This window comes from Heptranchias perlo, chromosome 16, assembly GCF_035084215.1.
Source record: "Heptranchias perlo isolate sHepPer1 chromosome 16, sHepPer1.hap1, whole genome shotgun sequence".
Classification (NCBI taxonomy): domain Eukaryota; kingdom Metazoa; phylum Chordata; class Chondrichthyes; order Hexanchiformes; family Hexanchidae; genus Heptranchias; species Heptranchias perlo.
Genome location: NC_090340.1, coordinates 21,767,934 through 21,790,575, shown reverse-complemented (window position 1 = coordinate 21,790,575; position 22,642 = coordinate 21,767,934). Strand labels below are relative to the sequence as shown.

Sequence of the window (22,642 nt, the reverse complement as noted above, 5' to 3'; positions counted from 1 at the left end):
CGAGACCTGGGAAACCCGGCCCACAGCTGTTAAATCCAAAAGACTGGCTGCTGAAATCTGACACACGCAGCCTCATTGACATATTAAAATTACTGACCCACCTCTCGAGAGCAGGATACTCGCCCAACACCCAACCCACCCCAGTTACATAGAAACACAGAAAATAGGAGCAAGGGTAGGCCATTCGGCCCTTTGGGCCTGCTCTGCCATTCAAAATGATCATGGCTGATTGTCTAACTCAGTACCCTGTTCCCGCTTTTTCCCCATATCCCTTGATCCCTTTAGCATTAAGAAATATATCTGTCTCCTTCTTGAATACATCTAATGACTTGGCCTCCACTGCCTTCTGTGGTAGAGAATTCCACAGGTTCACCACCCTCTGAGTGAAGAAATTTCTCCTTATCTCGGTTCTAAATGGCATACCCCGCATTCTGAGACTGTGACCCCTGGTTCTGGACTCCCCAGCCATCGGGAACATCCTCCCTGCATCTAGTCTGTCTAGTCCTGTTAGAATTGTATATGTTTCAATGAGATCACCTCTCATTCTTCTAAATTCTAGTGACTATAGGCCTAGTCGACCCAATCTCTCCTCATATGTCAGTCCTGCCATCCCAGGAATCAGTCTGGTAAACCTTCGTTGCACTCCCTCCATGGCAAGGACATCCTTCCTCAGATAAGGAGACCAAAACTGCACACAATACTCCAGATGTGGTCTCACCAAGGCCCTGTATAACTGTAGTAAGACATCCCTGTTCCTGTACTCAAATCCTCTTGCAATGAAGGCCAACATACCATTCGCCTTCCTAACTGCTTGCTGCACCTGAATGCTCGCTTTCAGCGACTGGTGTACAAGGACACCCAGGTCTCGTTGTACCTCCCCTTTTCCCAATCTATCACCATTCAGATAATAATCTGCCTTTCTGTTTTTACAACCAAAGTGGATAACTTCACATTTATCCACGTTATACTGCATCTGCCCTGTTCTTGCCCACTCACCCAACTTGTCTAAATCACATTGGAGCCTCTTTGCATCCTCCTCACAGCTCACATTCTACCCCAGCTTTGTCGTCTGCAAGCTTGGAAATGTTACATTTAGTTCCCTCATCCAAATCATTGATATATATTGTGAATAGCTGGGGCCCAAGCACCGATCCCTGCGGTACCCCACTAGTCACTGCCTGCCACCCGGAAAAAGACTCGTTTATTCCAACACTCTGTTTCCTGTCTGTTAACTAATTTTCAATCCATGCCAGTATATTCCCTCCACTCCCATGTGCTTTAATTTTGCACAATAACCTCTTGTGTGGGACCTTATCACTAGCCTTCTGAAAATCCAAATACACCACATCCACTGGTTCTCCCCTATCTATTCTACCAGTTACATCCTCAAAAAACTCCAGGAGATTTGTTAAGCATGATTTCCCTTTCATAAACGCATGTTGACTTTGTCCAATCCCGTTAATGCCCTCCAAGTGTTCTGTTATCACATCTTTTATAATAGGCTCTAGCATTTTCCCCACTAACTGGTCTGTAATTCCCTGTTTTTTCTCTCCCTCCTTTTTTAAATAGTGGGGTTACATTTGCCCCCTCCAATCTGTAGGAACTATTCCAGAGTCTATAGAATTTTGGAAGATGATCACCAATGCATCCATTATTTCCAGGGCCACTTCCTTTAGTACTCTGGGATGTAGATTATCAGGCCCTGGGGATTTGTCAGCCTTTAGCCCAATTAATTTCCCTAGCACTATTTTTTTTTACTAATACTGATTTCCTTCAGTTCCTCCCTCTCACTAGACCCTTGGTTCCCTAACATTTCCAGGAGGTTATTTGTGTCCTCCTTTGTGAAGACAGAATCAAAGTATGTGTTTAATTGTTCTGCCATTTCTTTGTTCCCCATTATAATTTCCCCCATTTCTGACTGTAAGGGACCTACATTTGTCTTCACTAATCTTTTTCTCTTGACATATTTATAGAAGCTTTTACACTCAGTTTTTATGTTCCCTGCTAGTTTACTCTCATACTCTATTTTTCCCCTCTTAAACAATCTCTTTGTTCTCCTTTGCTGAATTCGAACGTTAAACCGGACATAGATGCGTTCGTGGTCGGGTTTCACAATTTTGAGAATTTAACTCCCCACCACCGCCCCCCCCAACCCCTCTCCCGCCCGTCTTGGAGTGTTAAAACTCCCCCCATCGAATCATAGAATGGTACAACACAGAAGGAGGCCATTCAGCCCATCACGCCTGTGCCAGCTCTTTGAAAGAGCTATTCCAATTAGTCGTCTAACAAATCTCCTCTTAACCTTCTCTGTTCTATTGTAAACAATTTTACAACACCAAGTTATAGTCCAACAAATTTATTTTAAATTCCACAAGCTTTCGGAGGCTTCCTCCTTCGTCAGGTGAACGGTGTGGAAATGAAATTTTCGAATTCTTCGCATTTGAAAATCACAGAACAATGCCTGGTGATTACTGCCCGTTGCCAAGGCAATCACAGTGAGCAGACAGAAAGGTGTCACCTAAAAGGGCACCGAATATACAAACCCCCCAAAAAAAGAGAGAGAGAGAGAAGGAAGACAGTCAATGACCCGTTATATTAAAAACAGATAACATTTGTTCGCTGGTGGGGTTACGTGTAGTGTGGCATGAACCCAAGATCCCGGTTGAGGCCGTCCTCATGGGTGCGGAACTTGGCTATCAATTTCTGCTCAACGATTTTGCGTTGTCGTGTGTCTCGAAGGCCGCCTTGGAGTATGCTTACCCGAAGGTCGGTGGCTGAATGTCCATGACTGCTGAAGTGTTCCCCGACAGGGAGAGAACCCTCCTGTTTGGCGATTGTTGCACGGTGTCCGTTCATCCGTTGTCGCAGCGTCTGCATGGTCTCGCCAATGTACCATGCTCTGGGGCATCCTTTCCTGCAACGTATGAGGTAGACAACGTTGGCCGAGTCACAGGAGTATGAACCGTGCACCTGGTGGGTGGTGTCCTCTCGTGTGATGATGGTATCTGTGTCGATGATCTGGCATGTCTTGCAGAGGTTACCGTGGCAGGGTTGTGTGGTGTCGTGGACGCTGTTCTCCTGAAAGCTAGGTAATTTGCTGCGAACGATGGTTTGTTTGAGGTTGGGTGGCTGTTTAAAGGCGAGTAGTGGTGGTGTGGGGATGGCCATAGCGAGGTGTTCGTCATCATTGATGACATGTTGAAGGCTGCGGAGAACATGGCGTAGTTTCTCCTCTCCGGGGAAGTACTGGACGACGAAGGGTACACTGTTGGTTGCGTCCCATGTTAGTCTTCTGAGGAGGTCTATGCGATTTTTCGCTGTGGCCCGTCGGAACTGTCGATCGATGAGTCGAGCATCATATCCCGTTCTTACTAGGGCGTCTTTCAGCGTCTGTAGGTGTCCATCGCGTTCCTCCTCGTCTGAGCAGACCCTGTGTATTCGCAGGGCCTGTCCATAGGGGATGGCCTCTTTGACGTGGTTAGGGTGGAAGCTGGAAAAGTGGAGCATCGTGAAGTTGTCCGTGGGGTTGTCCGTGAGGTTGTTCTAAGGAGAACAATCCCAGCTTCTCCAGTCTCTTCACATAACTGACGTCCTTCATCCCTGGCACCATTCTAGTAAACCTCTTCTGCACCCTCTCTAAGGCCTTGACATCCTTCATAAAGTGTGGTGCCCAGAATTGGCCACAATACTCCAGCTGGGGCCTAACGAGTGTTTATAAAGGTTTAGCATAACTTCCTTGCTTTTGTGCTCCATCCCTCTATTTATAAAGCCAAGGATCTCATTTGCCCTTTTTAACAGCCTTCTCAACTTGTCCTGCCACCTTCAAAGACTTGTGTATGTACATCCCCAGGTCTCTCTGTTCCTGCAGCCCCTTTAAAATTGTACCATTTAGTTTATATTGCCTCTCCTCATTCTTCCTACCAAAATGAATCACTTCACACTTCTCTACGTTAAATTTCGTCTGCCATATCACCAGTTTGTCTGTGTTCCTGAGGTCTGTTACCATCCTCCTCACTGTTTACTACATTTCCAAGTTTTGTGTCATCTGCCAACTTATGAATTATGCCCTCTATACCCAAGACCAGGTTATTTATATATATCAAAAAGAGAAGTGTTCACAACACCGACCCCTGGAGGACATCACTGCACACTTCCCTCCAGTCTGAAAAACAACTGTTCACCACTACTCTCCACTTTCTGTTCCTTGGGCAATTTCTCATCAATGCAGCCAATGTCCCTTTAATTCCATGGGTTCAAAAGAACTCAATCAAGTTCGTCAAACATGATTTGCCTTTAGCAAAGCTGAGCCAGCTTTCATTTATTAACCCATATTTTTTCAAGTGCCAATTAATTTTGTCCTGGATTAGTGTCTCTAATTGTTTCCCCACCACTGACGTTAGGCTGACTGGCCTGTAGTTGCCGGGTTTATCCTGCACCCCTTTTTTGAACAAGGGTGTAACATTTGCAATCCTCCAGTCCTCAGACCCCCATATCTAAGGAGGATTGGAAGATTGTGGCCAGGGTCTCCGCAATTTCAACCCATACTTCCCTCAGCATCCCAACTGGACCGGGTGACTTTTCGACTTTGAAATTCCTTGTTTAACAAAAAAAAGTCTGTGCTTCTTTCTAAACAACAAAATAATTTTCTAGAAATCACACATTTCAAAATCAAACATTCCCATGATTTCTTTAGAGGGTCGTTAATTATGGAAAAACACAGGCATTTCCCCATAAAAAAGGAAATTTAACCCCTCCTCTGCATGTCAAAATCTCTGCCTGTCCGTTGATACTCTGTTACAACAGAGAGAGAATAGATACGAGCCCTTTGCCTGGGATCCCTCACAGGGAGGAAGCTCTAACCTTTACAAGAGGAACTATGTGGTGAAGAAGTGGCAGAAAAAGGCAAGGCGGGCAAGGCCTAACATAAAACACAGAACACAAAAATAAAATAAAATGGCCCAATGAATCACCTTTCAACAATTCTGCTACACATACAAAATGACAAATAAGTGAAAACCGAGTGAGGAAAACAAAGAGGGACAAATCTATTAAATATGTACAATTTTTTTTTTATTTACATGGCATGTAAAAGTCTTAAAATAAATACAATAAATAAGACGTAGAAAAAACAGCGGTGAAGTCAAAGTGCATGAAATAGTGCAAAAATCATCACTGCTAACACTCATGGGCACAGGCAAAGGAGGGGGAGGAAGAACTATCTATTTTGTTGGGGGGGGTGGGGGGGGGGGGGAGAATCGGGAGAGAATGCAACTTTAATATAAATAACCTGGAAGACCTCCCTGTGTTATTCAGTGCTGCTGTAAACGGAGAAGAAATTTAGTCTTGAATCTTGTTCCTGTAGGATCTGTTCCCTTTCCTTCGATAAATTGTTCTTCCACAACCTGTATAGATAGGGCGGTAACATTTGGTTAATGACCATGTTCTCTTTGCTGACCTACAGTTGAAAGAATGCACTCAGCGCTGCACAACAATAACCCTCAGTACTGTTGGTCCATCTTAATTCAGCTTCCTGCAAGATGGATTGAAGAAAACTTGCAGGGTCGGAACATTTACATTCATCAATTAACCTGTGGTAAGACTGTCACCTTCAGGCAGCTTGAGGAATGAAGCAACATCAGTCTGGTTACATGGGAACAGGAGTAGGCCACTCAGGCACTCAAGCCTCTTCCGCCATTCAGTTGGATCATGGTCGATCGGTAACTCAATTCCATTTGTGCTTCACTGCTGATCCAGTGAACTTTAGCTTCATTTTCAGTTATTTTTTATTGCAACTGATGCCCTTATGAAGCCTATAGCAGCTTGTCATTATCCCACTGACTGGTTTCATGTGATGTGGAGATGCCGGTGATGGACTGGGGTTGACAATTGTAAACAATTTTACAACACCAAGTTATAGTCCAGCAATTTTATTTTAAATTCACAAGCTTTCGGAGACTTCCTCCTTCCTCAGGTAAATGTGAATTTAAAATAATATTGCTGGACTATAACTTGGTGTTGTAAAATTGTTTACAATGGTTTCATGTGTGCACAGAATGGCCACCCAGCTCCTGAAACATGCACAACTGCTACACCAATATACACAACAATGTTGTCAGACGTATTAAATCACATGTATTCTCCTGTAAACACAGTGTTAAAAAACATAACTGCAAAAACGTGTAAATCAGTGCATGATTGTCTGTTTTTCCACTAAAAAGGCACATTTCATTTCTTTTAGTATTCAATATTTTTCTTAACTATAGATCAAATAATTTACTGTTTTCAGTGGCTGTTAAATTAATTTAGATATTTTTTCTCATCAAGATCCTCACTAAGGTGTGATTAACTGTTAAAAAAGCATATAGAATCCTTGGCTTTATTAATAGAGGCATAGAGTACAAAAGCAAGGAAGTTATGCTAAACCTTTAGAAAACACTGGTTAGGCCTCAGCTGGAGTATTGTGTTCAATTCTGGGCATCACACTTTAGGAAGGATCTCAAGGCCTTAGAGAGGATGCAGAAGAGATTTACTAGAATGGTACCAGGGATGAGGGACTTCAGTTATGTGGAGAGAGTGGAGAAGCTGGGGTTGTTCTCCTTACAGCAGAGAAGGTTAAGGGGAGATTTAATAGAGCTGTTCAAAATTATGAGGTTTTTGATAGAGTAAATAAGGAGAAACCGTTTCCTGTAGCAGAAGGGTCGGTAACCGGAGGACACAGATTTAAAGTAATTGGCAAAAGAACTAGAGGCGACATGAAGAAACATTTGGAATGCACTGCTGGAAAGGGTGGTGGAAGCAAATTCAATAGTGACTTTCAAAAGGGAATTGGATAAATACTTGAAAAGGAAAAAAATTGCAGGGCTATGGGGAAAGAGCAGAGGAGTGGGACTAATTGGAATAGCTCTTTCAAAGAGCCAGCACAAGCACGATGGGCCAAATGGCCTCCTTCTGTTCTGTAAGATTCTATGACTGTCTGCGTGATGTTTAATTCATTGTGTAGGATTGGTGGAACTGCCCAAACTGTTTCTATGACAGCTCATTTCTCGGGGATATTACCGACAATCATTAAAACACTTGCTCACACTCTGTACTGACAGCCTGTCGTGGCTGAAGAAGATTTTTTTGTTTAAATAAGCCTGTAATAAAGTGTGAGCAATCCAGAGTATCCCATGTCAGGTGTTCATGAAAGACTCTACACTGCACAGCCTTGCCAATGAAGCAAAAATAGCAGACTTTTAAAATTTATTTTTTCTACACTGTGGAGAAAATATTGTTAAATATGTTACCGGGCTACCCCATTGGGTCAGTGATTAAGTGCGCTGCCTGGTGTGATACTGCGCCATACAGACTAGGGAAGTTCCAGGTTCAATCATTGACCTGTGCTAAACGGGCTGACCTTATCTGGGGCATCCATAAAGGATTTTCAGACTAGTGTCAACATCCCTAGTCTATGGAGAGGAGGGAAAGGAGCGGAGGGGGAATATACCAGAGCTGGTTTCTCCGGATTGCCATCTAGTGACCCCTGGAGGACGGTGGGCAGGTGTGGCCTTCGGATAAAGGCAGGGTCAGGCTCAGCTGTGATGCGTCCATGGTTAAATAGCTTGCCAAAAAGCACTGTCTCAGCTCACACATGAGAAATAGCCACTTAGGTAAGACACAAGAGAATGTTGTTGCCCATGGATGAGGCTGAACTTTCAGGAGGAGAAAAATTAGAGAAAACATTAAGAAAAAAGTCAACAGAAACTCGTCTGCCATCATGCGAAATAGTAATGGCAGAAACTTTTTACTGGATGGATATTGCACAGCTTCAACAGTATAGCTGCAATATTGATGATGGGGAGTTGTTGTTCTAAAGCTTGGCTGAATCACATCAAAGCTTCAGGTTTCTTCTACTGACTGCACTGCACTGGTTATAGTCAGACTCTGACACTGCTCTTTTCCTTCTGTTGTCTCTGGGCACGTAATAAAAGACTTATTTATTGGAATGAAGACTGGTTCAGGGCTGTGGGACTTAGCTTGAAAACCCTCAATACGATCCCAAAGAAATTTTGACATTTTTCTTTAAAAAAGGAATTTGGACAACCATACCCTTGTTGGATAATAGTGAAACCCTGGTACATGCTGCTCACAGTGTATTTACATAAATATTAGGGACATATCATAATCATCACACATTGATTGTCAATGTTTGATGAGGTTGTTGCAAGTGGGTAGGTGACATTTTGTATTGGAATAGTCTAGACCAAGAAGCCCCAATCTTCAGCCTTGAGATCGCACACAACCTCCAAGCCTACCAGTTTGGTCCTCAAAGTCTAGGCAACTCTGTCCTATTTGCGCTTAGACTTCTTATTTGCTGATTTGTCCTGTTTGAATTTTTGTGGTTCTGGAGGTTTGCAAAGGGCTGTTTTTAGTGTTGTTGCCTCAGTGGTGGATAAACTCTATAAAAGAAAGAAGTTGCATTCATCATAGAATCATAGTAAGGTTACAGCATGGAAGGAGGCCATTTGGTCCATTGAGTCCATGCCGGCTCTAGGCGAGGGCAATCCAGCTAGTCTCACTCCCCCGCTTTATCCCCGTAGTCCTGCAATTTTTTTCCTTTCAATTACTTATCCAGTTCCCTTTTGAAAGCCATGATTGAATCTGCCTCCATCGCCCACCTCGGGCAGTGCATTCCAGATCCTAACCACTCACTGTGTAAAAAAAAGGTTTTCCTCATATCACCTTTGGTTCTTTTGCCAATCACCTTAAATCTATATCCTCTGGTTCTTGACTCTTCCACCAATGGGAACAGTTCCTCCCTATCTACTCTGTCTAGACCCTTCATGATTTTGAACACCTCTATCAAATCTCCTCTCAACCGTCTCTGTTCCAAGGAGAACAACCCCAGCTTCTCCAGTCTATCCACGTAACTAAAGTCCCTCATCTCCAGAATCATTCTAGTAAATCTCTTCTGTACACTCTCTAAGGCCTTCACATCTTTCCTGAAGTGCGGTGCCCAGAACTGGATACAAACTCCAGTTGTGGTTGAACCAGTGTTTTATAAAGGTTCATCATGACTTCCATACTTTTGTACTTTATGGGGTCAATTTTGGGATGGCTGAGCGGGTGCGTTTGTGGCGGGGGGGTTCCTAAAATTGGGGAATCCCGGAGCGGGTCCGGAGCCCGGCTCCAACCTGCCCACTTCCGGGTTCCCCAATGATGCGAATCGGTGCGCGCGCAGCCCCCGCATGCGGGACTCCCACCGGCAATTAAAGCCGGCGGGATGACAGTTTAGATAGTTAGGGGGAGTACTTGAGGTCATTGACAGACCTCATTGGGAAGAGATTTTAGCAGGGATGTGATTTTGGACTCTTCTCAGCGTGTTTTCCATGCTGTGGGAAACACTCCCTGTTGTTGCAGACGTGCTTCAGTCAGCAGCCATTGGGAGATGCAGAGGATTTCTTGACAGTTGGGGGGATACCTCATTCATTGCAGCAGGGCACTCTGTCACCTCTGACAAAGTTTTGCCTGCCACACTGTTGTCTTCACACTCAAAATTATTACATCATACCCTAAACTCTGCTGTCCAAACACATTTACCTACTTTGCGGACCCCCTCACACTCACACCATCAGGATGGGGTGGGGGAGGGTTCCATGGCTGCATTCATCACTCCAATGGAGGACGAGCAACATCACCAGCCTCGCTAGGCACGCCGTCCACCTTTGCCACGTGGAGCTACACAACACAGTGCTGCACAACAGGCACCTGCACAAAGTAGTCGTGCAACTACACATACACCCACTGTAGGGTGACCCAATGGGAGGCATCAAGGGTGTTCATGGAGAACCTCATGAAAGGGCCTTATTGCACAAGCCAGTCAAGAATGGCCAAGGCGTGGCGGTAGTGGTGACCATATAATATGTAATGTGAGTTGATCAGAAATCAAATATAAGTAAAAACCATGACAAATCCTCAAACCCTTTATGCATCCCCTTCATGCTCACGACACGTTTGCCTTATGCTTCCTACTACACATATGTGATGCATGCCCTGTGGCTGCAGCACAGGTAGTGGCAGGTTGGATGAGGCTGACTGTGAAAGAGATGCATGAAAGGGTGAGTATGAGATGGAGCCATGAGTTTGTATGAGGATTGGGTTGAGTGGTAGTGGTGGGATGAGTACTGGCGAGGTGAGGAAGTGCAGGTAAAATGAGGATGAGGGTTCAGTGGGTGTGAGGAGTGATGTGATAGAGTAGTGTTGGCAGTGCAGAAGGAGATGTGGGGTGGGGGCGGTGATGTGGCAGACGGAGTGTAGGGGAATGAGTAAGATGCTCACTTCGGCTGATCTGGTTAGGTCATTGAAGCGCCTCCTGCACTGTATGCAGGTGCGTGATATGTTGGTGGTGCTGGTGACCTCCTCTGCCACCTCGAGCCAGACCTCCGTGGTGGCAGAGGCAGGCCACTTCCTCCCGCCCACCGGGTGGAAGATCTCCCTCTTCCTCCTCCTCCTCCTCCTCCTCCCCCCATCCAGTAAAACCTGGAGCGAGGCATCATTAAACTTGGGAGCAGCCTTCCCCCTGGGCTGCTCCATGCTGTAATTTTGTCTATTTTCTGCAGCATCAGTCAGTGGAGGACTGCCCCTTTAAATAGGGCTCCTCCAGCTGACAGCCTATGATGCGGCTGTGCAGTCCGCCCGCTGCGCAGCTTTCCAGCGCGAAACCCGGAAGCCAAGATATGCGGCTTCAATTTACTTACAATCGCATGCCAAACCCACCGATTTCACTGGGCGTGTTACCCACACGCCCAGTTGGCCCCCTGCTGCCAACCCACCTCCCTCCTAACATCGGGCCCTATGCCTCTATTTTTAAAGCCCAGGATCCCGTATGCTTTTCTAATCGCTTTTTCAACCTGCCCTGCCACCTTTTGTGCACATATACTCCCAGATCTCTCTGTTCCTGCATCTCTTTTAGAATTGTGCCCTTCAGTTTATATTGCCTCTCCTCATTCTTCCTATCGAAATGTATCACCTCGCATTAAATTTCATCTGCCACGTGTCCTCCCATGCCACTAACCTGTCTATATCCTCTTGAAGTCTATCACTATCCTTCTCACTGTTCACTACACTTCCAAATTTAGTGTCATCTGCAAATTTGGAAATTGTGCCCTGAACACCCAAGTCCAAGTCATTAATATCTATCAAGGAAAGCAGTGGTCCTAGTACCGACCCTTGGGGAAAGCAACTGTACACCTCCCTCCAGTCCAAAAAACAACCGTTCACCACTGCTCTCTGTTTCCTGTTACTTAGCCAATTCTGTATCCATGCTGCTATTGCCCCTTTTATTCCATGGGCTTCAATTTTGATGACAAGCCTATTATTTGGCACACCTTTTGAAAATCCATATACACCACATCAACTGCATTGCCCTCATCTGCCCTCTTTGTTACCTCATCAAAAAACTCTATCAAGTTATATAGTGCCTTTCACAACCTCAAGATGTGCCAAAGTGCTTTGCAGCCAATGAAGTACTTTTTAAGTCCAGTCACTGTTGTAATGTTGGGAAAAGCAGCAGCCAATTGCCACAAACAGCAATGAGATGATGTTGGTTGAGGGATAGATATTGGCCAGGACACTGGGGAGAACTCCCCTGTTACTAAATCAGAACAGAAAAACCTGCTGGGATTAGCATCTTGAGATATATGAAAATGATTAGGAATGTGGCTTTAAATGTGGTCTGTGAGGTGCCATGGTATGCACGTGTGTGACAGAAGCTTGACCCCACCCCTGGTCCAGATGGTTCACTGGCTACAGCCCTGGGAGGGGTATGCTCAGAGGTGAAGCCTCAAACTTGGTGGTCACCCCTTACAGGGTTTGGGGTGAGAGATCATTCTCCCCTTGCTCCAATTGCACTACTCCACCTTTTGTGGGGGCACTGAGGCATTCATGGGGGCGGGGAGGAGAGAGGAAAGGTTGCTACCTCTCGGCTATCCATGGCGGATCACAATCTGGTATTTCTTCCCTTCCCCACCTCTCACCAACTTTCACACAATAAAGCGACAGGACACAGCAAGGTCACTATGTATTTGTCTGTAGTTTTTATACGCTTAATCAGGGAATCAGCTGCCGGTTACAAATAGCTTCATGTTTCATAAGTGGGAAAGTTGAAGCACACACACACCCTTACCTAACACATTCTCTGAACACTCATCCATCAGAGCAAGAGTCAGTTCATTATATAAGCTATTGTTCCAGCACTTACCGAATGACTTCAATAAAGGAGCATCGGTGGAGACTCGCTGCTAGTTTCTCTGCTCCAGCTGCTGTGATTTTGTTCCCTTCCAAACTGGAATAAAGGAGGGGAAAATGTTTTGTTATTCAGATTAATGCACACGTCTCAACGGCAACAGAAAACACATGTACCCTAAAAATAGCAAAACATTTTGCGAGGGTAACTCACATGAGCCCTCCATTTGATTTCCAAAGTTTGCTCGGAACTTGGTTACCAGAGAGCCTAAAAACAATTCATGGCAATTGCAAGTGTTCATTTTGGGCTGGGTTTGTTATACGAATAGCAGCGAGCAATTCAACATTAAATTAGAGATTTGCACAAAGAGACAGGGCAGCAAAGCTTTCAGTGTCAAGACCTCACATAATCAAAATGTTGAGGTTTGGGGGCTGTGATGTTTCTGATACTTCAACAAAACAACAAGAATTCTTTATATGATATCTTGAAGAGTTTACATTTACATATACATTTTATGAAGTTCTTGTACATTTTGGTTACATGTGCTAGCTGCAGGAGTACACTGATACACTAAGGCTCCTTATCATGCTCGCTCTATGGGTAATGCAGGTTCAAGAGTTGTGGCAATTTGTTGCTTTTTAATCCTAAAGGTTCAGCTGGGTCAGGGAATAATGGGTCTGGGTAATTCATGGTCTCGTTGGTTGTGGTCACTATCCTTGCTTCCTATGGGTAGATTCCTGTTGTTGATTTATTCCTATCACCTCCACCCATGTGCTAGTCTGCTTTCTTATCCCAGGAACTGGTTTTTCTATTTGGATGGCCAACTTGTTCACAGACTTTCAGAGAAGGCAGATAGGGTCCCAGATGCATCACAATGCCCCATGAACCCTCCCTGACTGGAGAGAGGCCTGGCCCTTCCTGAAGGTCTCCATGGGTTGGTCTGGTTCTCTCCAGTCAGGTGCAATGGAGAACTTTCAAGAGCATTAAGCTCAAGCAGATTCAGAGCCTGGCACAAGAAAGGACGTTACTGGACTGGATCAGTTCCTCCATGAGGGCCATAGTATGCCCTTCTGACAGTTAGTTGACAAATTGGCTACCTCCAGAACACAGTTTGTAGATTCAGTACTAGCCTATCCTCCTGGAAATCTTCCATCACTCCCTGATTGTCCCACAAGACACATCTCCACCCTGCGACACTAAACACACAGGCAACCTGAAGACTTTCTGGGAACGAGACCCAAGTCTTAATGGAGCACAAATGGCAAGAGATATGGACCCAGAAACCTCAGCACCCTTACCTGCCACAAATTGTGCAAGGCCCAACTCAGGATCGTACACTGTTGGGAGTGTGACTAGAGAAACATGGAGGCTTTTTTCATTAGAACAAAGAAGGCTCAGAGAAGATCCAATGGAGGTGTTGAAAATGAGAGAGCACTTCATGAGTTTGTCTGAAATTCCTCTGTCCGCTGTATTAACAGAGTTTATTTTGAACGGGTTGACCCTTCCACTAAAATAGTGGCGAGGAAGTTCAGACAAACTCATCCCATACTGGAATTTGGAGAGTTAGATAATGCCACTGCCTCATTTTTACACAATATTCTGTAATTCAAAAAATAAACAAGCCTTCATTATCCAAAGAAAGATTTCACATCTGAATTTAAGCCTTAGTTCCACTGTGTATCCAGTTACTCCCTGAGATTTCCACTGGGCTGAAAGTTAACTCACGTCCAGAGGTTAATATAAAGGAAACTTCACAGAGATCCAAGGGAAAAGATTTTTCCTCCAATGGCGAGTCTAGTGACTACTCTTTTGAAGGTAGAACACACATCACCATGTAGAATTCAGCTTGAAGTGTATATATGTTTTTAAATTATTCCAAATCTTTAGCCTGCTTGCAAATGTATTTAGATGGTAGAAATCTCTACGTAGCGGTCTGCAGGTTAATAGGTTTGATTACACTGTGAAATGGGGACAGTGCTGATGTCCAGGCTTCATTAAGATAATCAAAATGTGGCAATGTTTTTTCCCTGTCAATGGACTGACCTTAATAATAGAGTATTAAAGACAACACTTTCTGGGTGGAGATAGGGGCTGTGATCTGACAAACATCTCCTCAGTTGTGCTGGCCTGATTTCTGACAAGTGGCTTTAATATCACGACCCTACCCCACCCCCGGAAGTACTCAATAATAACACCACCATCCATTTTAAAATATTGTAAACAATGCCTTGTCTCTCAAATTCAGGCCATTCATTTGATTGTCACAGTTAAGATGATCAGTGGTGACATTTTAAAAGAGGGAAAGAGAGGGAGAAAAATGGAGAGAGGGAGAGAGCAATGAACAAGAAGTTAAAGTATAATAAATACAGACAGTAAAGAAAATAGCTGGGATAAGTACAGGGAATTTCTGGGATGATTAATTGTGGGATGGGGTATCAAGATTCTGAGAGTCCAAAAAAATATCCAAAATGGGTGCTTTTTGAGAATACTTAAGTGCAGGGATGTGAGGACTATTTCCATAACATAGACCCAATGAGGGTGAAATAATAATGTTCTAATTTTCCCTGTGGTTATACTTCCCCAACACCTGCTGGTATCCAGGCATCCGGCAGTAGGGAGAATGGCTGGTTAAGGACCAGGATTCAAAGAACGTTAGGAGAGCAGCAATAATGGTCAAACAGTAGTTGTGACAGTTATTACATTGGAGTTTTAAGTTTCTGGGACGGCAGGCATTAGGGTTAGGGTAGGATGGGATGCACTCTGACCCCTTGAACTGTCAGCTCAATAAAGAACCAATATACATGTAGAAGGCTAGGTAAAGTCGACAGTGAATCATCCAGAGCCGTCAATATAAATTATCCACACTTTCCATTCAGCACTTAAACACCGCCACCTGCAGGATCATGCTGAGAATTGCACCAGTCCCGTTTATCTGAGCTCGTACTGCGGTTAATGCTTCCTACTAAAGTGTAAGGATAGAGCCACAAGCTTCTGGGGTGACAGAGCATGTAAGGCAGTTATGTTCATCACTACATACACTTTCATCTAATAATAATTTAAAAAAGACAACAGCAACATGCATTTGCTTTGCTGAACACCTCCACTCTGTCTGCAAGCGTGACCCTGACCTGCCGGTCGCTTGCCATTTTAATTCCCCTTCTCACTCCTACTCTGACCTCGGCATTTTACACTGTTCCAATGAAACTCAGTGTAAGCTCGAGGAACAGCACCTCATCTTTCGTTTAGGCACTTTACAACCTTCTGGGCTCAACATTGATTTCAATAACTTCAGACCATGACCACTGCTCCCATTTTTTCAGTCAGCTAATGCTGGTAATGGTGCCATTTACAGCTACTCCTGATCAATCTTTTGTTTCTTAACCTGTCCCATTACCATCCTCCTTGCCTTGCACCATCCTCCCTTTTTGTCATTTAATCACTCGTGCCCTCTACCCTATCACTGACCTTCCCTTTTGTTCCTTCCTCCCCTCTCCCCATTCCCAGGCTCTGTACTTGCTCAAAAACTTTAACTCTTTTAACAGTTCTGATGAAAGGTCTTCGACCTGAAACATTAACTCTGTTTCTTTCTCCATAGATGCTGCCTGACTTGCTGAGCTTTTCCAGCATTTTCTGCTTTTATTTCAGATTTCCAGCATCTGCAGTATTTTGCATTTATGTAGTACCAAATATTTAAACATTACCAACCATGATATTATAACTTATTTCCAGAAACAAAAGCTGACAATTCACATATGTTCGGTAAAATGTGGCTTGTGTAGGTCCCTATGTGATCTCCTATACATTTATACTGTAAACTGGCCGAGCCCTATATCCAGCAGAGGAATTGCTTAGCTTCTAAGATACATATACAGCAGCCACATAATTAGTGGGCATCTCCTGTATGATAATGTTCAAGTCCTGCATATCATTGTTAGCTAGTACACGGTGTGTCATTGTAATTGTACCCGTTGAAAGTTAAGACCCTTTTTGTTGAATACCTTGCACCAGCTCCGAGCCCTGCCAACATTACCCGTCACTGGGGTTCAGCATTGTACTCACTCTAGTTTCTTTAAGCACGGCATTCTCGGTAGCACTTCTGCCAGCCTCTCCGCACCCTCGTCACTAATGTTGTTCCAGGACAAGCTGTGAGGAAATCCAGGAAAAAGTGGGCACATTTAGAATTTTCAAGAACATATTTCTTCAGGATCTCAGTCATCAAAATGTAGGAACTGTGGTATCACCGACCTGTGACTTTCTCCCATGAGTGTGAAAAATTCGGAACTCATAAGTAGCTCTGCCACATGTAAAAAAAAACTCCTGGTTCAGCAATTGATGTTTTGACCTCATTCACCCCATCATATTACAGAAACACTTCAAGTGGAAATGTTTCTGCAATGTGCTGGGGTTCCACATTTATAGAGCAAGGCTGAATTGACAGCACTCCCCTGCTCTCCTTCAAATAATGCCATGGGATCTTTTACATCCACCTGAGAGGGGAGACGGGGCCTCAGTTTAACATCTCATTCAACCTCTCCAACAGTGCAGCACTTCCTCAGTACTGCACTGAAGCTGGATTATGTGCTCAAGTCTCTGGAGGGGGAAGTTCAAACACGACCTTCTGACACAGAGACAAGAGCGTGACCAATGAGTCACGGCTGACACCTGTTCAATAAGATACTGAACTATACAGAACAGTTCCTGGCGACGATGGACAAACAATTGACCATGTTCGCACGTCTGCTGGAGATGAGGATGTCCCTGGTCTCCCATGACGACAGCAGCACCAGTGGCAGCAGCGCCTCCATTTGCCGCAGATAGTGCCGTGGACTCCACCACAGCCCAGGAAGACCACCTTTAATGAGGTGCTTCTCCGCCCCTCTGGAGACGGCACCGCTGCCTCATTTATGTTGGAGTTGTGCTGCAGTAGTTGGGGCTGTCCCAGCCAGCAGTCCCGTAATGTGAAAAGGGGCGGAGCAATGAAACCACCTCTACACAGCTCAGCGCCAACCATAGAATTACATCGAATGTACAGCACAGAAACAGGCCATTCGGCCCAACAGGTTTATGTCAGTGTTAATGCTCCAGATAAGCCTCCTCCCACCCCTCTTCATCTAACTAACAGCATAACCTTCTATTCCTTTCTCCCTCATGTATTTACCTAGCTTCCCCTTAAATGCACCAACCTAAGATGCCCCAGGCTAACTTTGCGTCACAATGGGGCAGAGGGGGGGGGTGGGGGGAGTCGAATCATAAAATCATACTGCACAGGAGGTGGTCATTCGGCCCATCGTGTCTGTGTCGGCTCTTTGAAAGAGGAAACCAATTAGTCCCACTCCCCTGCTCTTTCCCCGTAGCCCTTTTGAAAATTACTATTGAATCTGCTTCCACCACCCTTTCAGGCAGTGCATTCCAGATCATTACAACTCACTGAGTAAATAAAGTTTGGCTTTTTTGCCAATTGTCTTAAATCTGTGTCCTCTGGTTATCGACCCCCCAGCCAGTGGAAACAGTTTCTCCTTATCTACTCCATCAAAACCCTGCAATTTTGAACATCTCTATTGCGGGGAACGGTCAAGAAATATATTACAAGGGTTTATTTAAAAAGGGTAGAAGGCAGAAGGGTTTATTTAAAAAGGGTAGTAGGCAGAAGGCTGGAAATTATAGGCCAGTTAGCCTAACATCTGTGGTGGGTAAAATTTTGGAGTCTATTATTAAGGAGACAGTAGCGGAACATTTGGATAAACATAATTTAATAGGACAAAGTCAGCATGGCTTTACGAAGGGGAAGTCATGTCTGATAAATTTGCTTGAGTTCTTTGAGGACATAACGTACAGGGTGGATAAAGGGGAACCAGTGGACGTAGTGTATTTAGACTTCCAGAAAGCATTTGACAAGGTGCCACATAAAAGATTATTGCTCAAGATAAAGAATCACTGGATTGGGGGTAATATTCGGGCATGGGTGGAGGACTGGTTATCTAACAGGAAGCAGAGAGTTGGGATAAATGGTTCATTCTCGGACTGGCAACCAGTAGCCAGTGGTGTTCCGCAGGGGTCGGTGCTGGGTCCCCAACTCTTTACAATCTATATTAATGATTTGGAGGAGGGGACCAAGTGTAACATATCAAAGTTTGCAGATGATACAAAGATGGGAGGGAAAGTAGAGAGTGAGGAGGACATAAAAAACCTACAAGGGGATATAGACAGGCTGGGTGAGTGGGCGGAGATTTGGCAGATGCAATACAATATTGGAAAATGTGAGGTTATGCACTTTGGCAGGAAAAATCAGAGAGCAAGTTATTATCTTAATGGCAAGAAACTGGAAAGTACTGCAGTACAAAGGGATCTGGGGGTCCTAGTGCAAGAAAATCAAAAAGTTAGTATGCAGGTGCAGCAGGTGATCAAGAAGGCCAACGGAATGTTGGCTTTTATTGCTAGGGGGATAGAATATAAAAACAGGGAGGTATTGCTGCAGTTATAGAAGGTATTGGTGAGACCGCACCTGGAATACTGCATACAGTTTTGGTGTCCATACTTAAGAAAAAACATACTTGCTCTCGAGGCAGTACAAAGAAGGTTCACTCGGCTAATCCCGGGGATGAGGGGGTGGACATATGAGGAGAGGTTGAGTAGATTGGGACTCTACTCATTGGAGTTCAGAAGAATGAGATGCGATCTTATTGAAACATATAAGATTGTGAAGGGGCTTGATCGGGTGGATGCGGTAAGGATGTACCCAAGGATGGGTGAAACTAGAACTTGGGGGCATAATCTTCGAATAAGGGGCTGCTCTTTCAAAACTGAGATGAGGAGAAACTTCTTCACTCAGAGGGTAGTAGGTCTGTGGAATTTGCTGCCCCAGGAAGCTGTGGAAGCTACATCATTAAATAAATTTAAAACAGAAATCGACAGTTTCCTAGAAGTAAAGGGAATTAGGGGTTACGGGGAGCGGGCAGGAAATTGGACATGAATTTAGATTTGAGGTTAGGATCAGATCAGCCATGATCTTATTGAATGGCGGAGCAGGCTCGAGGGGCCAATTGGCCTACTCCTGCTCCTATTTCTTATGTTCTTATAAAACCAATCACCAGGCCAAATAGGGTACACATGTCTGCAAGACCAGTCGCTATAAGAGGAATGAAAAGACAAAAATGCGCCTTTATTATATAATCTGGATAGGTACATTAGCTGCTGCCATTGGAGCCACAGTTGGCGGGTTGGCACTGGGTCTGGGTTGGCACTGGGTCTGGGTTGGCACTGGGTCTGGGTTGGCACTGGGTCTGGGTTGGCACTGGAGAAACGTACAGTAGAACAGGCGGAACTGTCCACAAGGACATCTTAGGGGATCAGTGTTCGACTTCACACTGCTGTGGGGAGCTTTGCCCACACAGGTTAGAAATTCTGACAGCTCGCTCCCTAATCTCTGGCAATGCATTACTGGTGATAGCAAGACCGCAGGAAATTAGTTGTCAGGCCGACATTTCTTTTTAAAGACTCTGGCCATTCAGTAAATCAAAACCATTAGGTTCAGTGAAACACATGTTTGCAGAAATTAATCCAAAATGGCTCAATTCAGGTCACAAATTTGTCTACTTCACAGTGAGATATAGCAGGGATACACGCCATTGCTGCACAGTGAGGTATAGCAGGGGTACACTCCATTGCTGCACAGTGAGGTATAGCAGGGGTACACTCCATTGCTGCACAGTGAGGTATAGCAGGGGTACACGCCATTGCTGCACAGTGAGGTATAGCAGGGGTACACTCCATTGCTGCACAGTGAGGTATAGCAGGGGTACACTCCATTGCTGCACAGTGAGGTATAGCAGGGGTACACTCCATTGCTGCACAGTGAGGTATAGCAGGGATACACTCCATTGCTGCACAGTGAGGTATAGCAGGCGTACACTCCATTGCTACACAGTAAGATAAACACTTTAAATGAGCACTGGTGGGTAACTTGGCGACTCCACTACATTTAGATCCAGAGAAAAGGAGAGAGAGGTCTTCAGCGTTTGAACAAAGCTTCAGTGGTTCATTCTAAACAAAATAAAAAATGTCGACTTTACGTCCAGTCATTGAGGGTGGGGAGAGGCAGGAAGAAACTGTTAAATTGAAGCTTTCTGCGACCAACTCGAAATCTGTTCGTGTGTCTCGAAATGACAGCCAGCTCAATGTTGTTGATTAATACCGTGGCAACCGCATTAAGCTGAAGCTTCAATTAATCTGAATATGCAGATACCGGCAGTCACACAGCTATTTTGCATCCAAGAGATTTAACACTTACACGACCTCTTCAATACTGGGACAGCGGACAAGTCCGGCTGCAAGCTCTTCAGCCACGCTGTTATCTAACCTGTTCAACTGAAGGCTAGAAGAGAGAATACTGAGGTTAGTAACTCCCAACACCCCAAAGAACACAGCAATCTTTGCAAAGTCTTCTACAGAGCAAGCATTTTTTTTCTCTCTCGTTTACTTCCCTCCTCTCCTGGTGAGAGGGACCAGTTCCATAGATCCCAGCACCCCTCTGGTAGCTCACCCCAGTAACTGTTCAAGTGTGACCCTAAACAGTGCGTGTCAGCAGGCTATTTGGCAATGGAGCCATCACAGTTGAGTCAGGTCTCGGCCTCCTCAGTGTGCACATCTTTGCATTTTACAGCATGGGTCCCTGCTTAGCCTTCAGGAGCAGGGTTTGCTGACTGATTTTTCTCCTCCTCTCTGGCCAGGGACACCAATGCTAGTGTCTCCTACTAGCTCAGCGCAGACTAGAAACCGAGCACAGACTGTTCCTGATCTGCGTGACTCGGTATTAAATCGAGAATGACACTTACCAACTGATACATGGGGAGCTTTGAGCACTCAAAGGATCTGTGGCTCCCAGTGCTACAAATTCGCATTTGTGAAGCTTTACAAATAATTTTATGCTAATAGCTGTTAACATTCCTGATGATGCATAAATTAGCATATGCTTCATATCTCAGTGTGTTTTTTTTCCTTTTAAAGACGCACTGCCTCACTGCTTTTTTTTTGGTGGAGAATACTTAGGGATTAAAAAGAACAGAAAACATTTGTGATTCTTTCTTCATTCCATGATCCCCGACAGGGTTGCTGTCTGCAGACGTTGTATCTTCCTTAGTCTGAAGGTGGGGTAGCTCATTCTGCAAATATTCCATGGGCACTGAGCCACCAATAGGTACATTCGAACAATATGGGAGTGAATCCTATCTTTATCACTTTTCAGTCTACACCCTCCACCTTGTGGGACCTGGCTAACAACAATTTTCATTTATATAGCGCCTTTAATGATGCAGAACATCCCAAGGCGCTTTACAGGAGCGTAATCACCATCCAAGGGTTCGCTGTCTGTGACTTTCACTCAGGACTCAGTCTTGTGGCTCCGAGTTAAAAGTGCACTGAGCTACATGAACACGTTTCACAAAAAGGTGTTGACACTGAGGAGTCTCCATCTTTTTAAGGTATGTTCCTCTTTTTTGGCTCTCTTTGTGCCATGCCCCATCACTGGCCAATTGGGCGACCAGAATTGAGCCTTCACCGATGCTACTGTTAATCTATTGACAAGCGGGTCCCAGTGATCCTCCCGCTTACTTTTCTTCCCTCCTTTACTATTAAGGGACAGGACTTCACTGCATGGCAGACAACATGGCTGAACCCATCTGGTGCACTGCAGGGGAATTGGAGCCTCAGTTATTCTGCTTAAGCCGCCTGCTTTCTGAAGAATTCATTGCGAAGGAGATGTTGTCATTGTACTAGGGTGGGGGGGGGGGGGGGGAGGAGGTTTCGGACAGAACGTGTTCATGAGACCACCAGGAATGGCCTGTTCTCAAAGTTCAGCTGAAAGTCCTCTACACCGATCACCAGGGCACGAAAATTGTTGTTAGCCAGGTCCTACACAGCAGCAGAGAAACCATTTATTGATTCTGAACTTTACAGGTTATAATATGATTCATGATATTCCGCAATGTGAACCTGTCACGGTCCTGTCATTGTTGAAAAATGATCATTATGAGGCAGAATAAGAAACATAGGAACAGGAGTAGGCCATTCAGCCCCTCAAACCATTCAATTAGATCGTGGCTGATCTGTATCTTTACTCCAATTACCCGCCTTGGTTCCATATCCCTTGATCCCCTCACCTAACAAAAATCTCAAGCTTTGACATTTTCAATTGACCCCTGGCCTACAACAGATTTTTGGGGGAGAGTTTTCCAGATTTCCACTACCCTTTGTGTGAAGATACTTCATACAACAGTTGGAACATTGTTATGTTTCCAAACTAAGAAATAAAATGGATGTGGGAAGATTATCAAATAATTTTAACACTTTTCTGGGAAAAATCTGGATTACAGAATGAAAATAAATGCACGATAAATGAAAGAAATAAGGAAGAAACCTCATAAA

General features: G+C 44.6%; 1 protein-coding gene across 5 annotated transcripts in view; it reads right to left on the bottom strand.

Annotated features, from left to right (window-relative positions):
• Positions 1 to 5,048: 5,048 nt before the first annotated feature.
• Positions 5,049 to 22,642, bottom strand: part of nlrc5 (NLR family, CARD domain containing 5) — a 229,803-nt gene continuing 212,209 nt past the window's right edge. For 4 of the 5 annotated variants that reach the window (XM_067997778.1, XM_067997776.1, XM_067997775.1 and 1 more), the window contains exons 50-53: positions 20,511 to 20,594; positions 16,283 to 16,366; positions 12,239 to 12,322; positions 5,049 to 5,402 (exon numbers count right to left, since the gene is read on the bottom strand). In XM_067997778.1, the coding sequence (XP_067853879.1) occupies positions 5,306 to 5,402; positions 12,239 to 12,322; positions 16,283 to 16,366; positions 20,511 to 20,594 (349 nt within the window). In that variant the 3' untranslated portion in view covers positions 5,049 to 5,305. Of the gene's footprint in view, positions 5,456 to 12,238; positions 12,323 to 16,282; positions 16,367 to 20,510; positions 20,595 to 22,642 lie in introns of all 5 variants that reach the window. The other variant, XM_067997779.1, reaches the window with a different exon arrangement.